Genomic DNA, 4,212 nt, shown 5'->3' on the forward strand with positions numbered 1-4,212 from the left:
GTCATTTTTTGGGTTGAAGTGGCTCCTGGGAGGAAGCGACTGCAAAAACCTCTCAGAAAACTCCTGGTCTAACATGCTTCCCATCGAACCAGCCTGCTTTTCAATTTCAGCTGGGCATCTGCGCCGTGCTGCCTGTTTGTAAGTGCCCCACAGGCTGCTTTGGGATAGGCTAAAATACAAACGAAGGCCTTTTGGTGGGAGGTAAGTGTTGGGCAAGGCTAATTTCCACATAACAACAGGGGCTTTACCTGGGCAGACCATGAATGAGATGTCCAGAGACAGATCACAGGGTGCAGGTAACGGTGGAAACAACTGTGGAGGTGACAGCAGAAATGCCCTTGTACCTGGGGAGCTGGTCCCCCTCTGACCTTGGGAGCAAATCAGGAAACCCATCTTAATTAATAAACTGTAAAAACACCCATGAGAAAAGAAAATGCCTTTATTCTGAGAGGTGGGGGCTCTTACATCTCAGCTTGTAATTTATTTTTTCTTTTCCTAAGGCAGACATAAAAAGACTCCATAATTTATTCTTAGGACATCTGAATAGTTATTTATTGAGAAGCCACAGTTCTCACACTTTTACAACTGTCGGCTTGTATAAGGCAAAAAAAGCAAGATGGATCACTATTTTACACGGAAAGTAAAAGCTCTGTAGGGGGGACTGATGGACATGCAGTTACTGGTCAAAATGCAATGTACATGACATATATAAAAACCATTGTGAAACAGAGGAATTGTAAATTATGGTTACAATCTACTGAAATAAATATTCAATATATTATTATAAACACATTTGTATAGTCTAAGATTGTAATTAAAGTTGTCTTTGTACATACACGGTTATTTGAAATTTAAACAAAAATGTAACATTTAGAGGAGCAAACGTCAACATAAAACAACTGCTTTGGACTTGTAATGTGGCATGATATATCCATAATGATAGGATTAATCTGGTGTGGCAATTAGAATGACTAATCCTTTGGGATGTAGCCTCTATGGAGTTAACTGCATATTGGAGGGAAGAGCCTGGTACATTAACAAGGATGCGGAATGATTCAAACGGCTGTCTGGGTTTGTTTGTTTTCTGGTTTTTAAATGAACAGAGAGAACAAAAAAAAAATCATTTGTAATTGCTTCGTTCTTCTTTTAAAAACAAAGCTGGCTTTTTTATTAATTTTAAGCAGTTGGCATCCACAGAAGAGAAACAAAGAAATGAAAGGACTCGATTCACTCATCTTCACAACAATTTACCATCAATGTATATACAGTACATTAATGAAGCATTGTTTAAACTTTAATTATAACAGGGACACACCTAGCATGTTTTCTATGTAGTTTCTCCATTAACAGTATTAAACAATGGTGCTCCATATTGCTTATGAACATATAGATATGAAATTAGGAAACTGATGAATCAAAGAGAGGTGCTAATCTTATTACCACACAGCTAACATGGCATTTGTATTGGTAAACTTCTCATGGGCATTTAGAGCTGACATAAAAATTCCTAATGTGGCTAACTGAGTTACAGACGAGGTACATGCACGGATACCAGGCGACCCCCAGCCGCTCCTCTGGGCCAGCTTCCCTAATCGTCCTCTTCATCTTCCTCATCGCTGTCCTTCATGGTGATCCCCTGGAGCCCTCCGCCTTCGCTGACCGACGCCGTGGCCTCCTCTACCGTCAGCCGGTTCCGGATGGTCTCGTAGGTTTTGCTGTTTAAGGTGGAGTCCAGCACGCCTTGCAATCGGAAATCCCGGTACGTTTTCTACAGCGGGGAGAGGCACAGAGGGAGGAGGAGACAACACAGAGGTCAGGGCAAACACCGGCTCCCCCCGCTTCGCCGCAGGAGTCAGCCCGTGCCCCTGCGCCCGGGGTTTGGGACCACTAATGGAAGGGGCTGGGATGGCAGGGAAACCCCACACCCAGGGACGTTTTGCATTGCCTCGTCTCTGCTGGCCACCACTTGGCTGTGGCAGAGGTGCCTTTAGGGTGCCTTGGGCAACAAATCAGGGCTCTGCGACCCCAGCCCTGTCTTAGCAGGGTGGCCAGACTGGGTGGCTTCACAGCAGCGATGTGCTGGGGCCGCTCTGCTCACGGAAGCTTTGCATATACATTGAGGTCTAAAAAGACATTGAAGAAAAAGATAAGTCCCACTGACTTCCCTTGCTTCTGCATGCATTCATCTGCAACACCAGTTAGTGTTTTTTAATGCAGCAGAATGCTTATCATCACCTGTAACCTCAGACGTGATTACTCGTTCCTGGAATGCTCTGTATTAAATAATCCTACCTACAGTATTGGGATTAAATAAAATAAGTCCAGGATACCGGGGAACATTGTTGATGTATAAACATAAGCACACAGCATGTGTTTCTTAAATCTCTCTTTCTTCACCTAATTCTGAAACTGGGGTTGTATTTCCATAGTTAGCTATATTCCCCTTGTTATTACAATTAATATCTCTCATTTGAATTTATGTTTAAAAACTTCCAAACTCTGTGAGCTAAAACTGCGGCCTCATAGTTCATTTAACTGTGTTCTGCGTGGAAACTATTTACTGTTCTGCTATTTCAGAAAGTCCTTGGATTTGCTGTAGCTGCTTCTGAATGTAATATTGGTATAAATAAAGCACAAGGAAGAAGGCTTTTCTCAGCTAGCTGACGAGTAGAAATAATTTGTCTGTGCCTGTTGTTTTCACTTATGAAAAGCACATTTAATACATTTCAGTTTTAATTTATTCATGCCTTCAATGTGTTCACTGCACACGAGACCATAAACATTATAAAATACTAGACCAAAAAGCATTAGATGGAACCTAAAATGATCAAAAATATATTTACCCTCTTCTGTGATCTTATTATTTCATGTAAACCACTGCGATTTCACACTGAAATAATTATCATTAGTCCAAGGCACGCACGCACATATACACATACATGTGCACTCGGGGGAAAAATGTTACTTTGGGGGTATGTTATCTCACCTTTGTGATCTCTTAGAGTTGATTATATACACCCATTGTAAAAGAAACAACTTCAATTAACTATAAGAACAATCCTCATTTGCATTCTGACGGTAATCACATGCCATAACTGGGCTTAAATGTTTGTAGCAAAACAGTGTTAAAAACTTTTGGTTTGATTTAACCTGTATTAACACTGGAGCTCATTGGTGTGATCAACATGTTTGTCATCAAAAAGGCTCATTTTGCGTGCTTATCGTACAGGTAGGCTCGAATAGCAAGAGTTTCCCATTTTTCATGCAAGCAGTTACTTTGTTCTTATTTGCACACCTGTATTTTCCATTAATATGCATTTCAAGGTGCTGTTTATCCTTTGCCACATGCCCTCCACACAAGTATCTTAATTTTTAAGAATTGTAATGAATGGTTTAATTTATTTGCCAGTGACAGTTTGCCTAAGAGAAGATGCCGCACACACACAGGCACACACTCCTATTGAAAACACATTGGACAATTACCTTTACTATCCTAATGAGAGTTTTCAGTTGGTAGATGTGAAGCTGCAGGTCCATGCGGTCCGTCAGCCAGGTGCAGACGACATTCATGGAGCTGGTGTACCATTGCTGCAAGAGAGACAGGACTTCTCCAGCACCCACACCGGGGTGACACAGGCTGCACCCGCCTTTCCCACTGGCCAGCTTGGTCACGGGCTACGACAGACTCAGAGGGGGAGACAGGCACCCTCTTTTACATGCATGAGCTTTTAAATGTTTAATAACAACAACAGACTTATTTGGAGGGGTAACAGCCAACACCGCAAGGTTTTTGTGATCTGATTTTGCCATGGACAGGCCTTGCTGGCAGTGGTGTGTGTTTGGCCCAAGCCATTTTTGTAACCTGTCGCCCCGCCCGGTGAGAGCGCAGTCCTGTTTTCATGTGTCAGACCCACACTCCAGCTACTTACCTTCATGAAATTCAAACTGAACCAGTCACGGGGTGAGCCTGGTCCCCGACGGCGAGCAGAGGGGAGGCTGCTGCGGGGCAAGGTTTGGCTGCGGGTGAGGATTCTGGTGTAAGCACCTACAAGCGCCTGCTCAGGGAAATGCTTTGGTTTCACCCTCACAATTATGAAAAATAGGAAAGCAGCAAAGAAATGAGCTTGTTTCAAGCTGCTGAATTCACAGGGCCCCTCCAGGGGCCGAAATTTTGCCTCTTGTCTGTGAAAAAGGCTTGCAGCTGTGTGGCAG

The 4,212-nt window shown here is 43.0% G+C and overlaps 1 protein-coding gene across 1 annotated transcript in view; it reads right to left on the minus strand.

The window, feature by feature from the left end:
* Nucleotides 1-421: 421 nt before the first annotated feature.
* The window catches only part of CADPS (Ca++-dependent secretion activator), a gene marked incomplete at its 5' end in the record, with an annotated part of 168,303 nt that continues 164,512 nt past the window's right edge, over nt 422-4,212 (minus strand). Inside the window, 2 exons of the mRNA XM_010178929.1 lie at nt 422-1,768; nt 3,484-3,588. Coding sequence (XP_010177231.1) covers nt 1,589-1,768; nt 3,484-3,588 — 285 coding nt within the window. The remainder of the gene's footprint in view (nt 1,769-3,483; nt 3,589-4,212) is intronic.

This window comes from Mesitornis unicolor, unplaced genomic scaffold (genome assembly GCF_000695765.1).
Source record: "Mesitornis unicolor isolate BGI_N332 unplaced genomic scaffold, ASM69576v1 scaffold322, whole genome shotgun sequence".
Taxonomy (NCBI): domain Eukaryota; kingdom Metazoa; phylum Chordata; class Aves; order Mesitornithiformes; family Mesitornithidae; genus Mesitornis; species Mesitornis unicolor.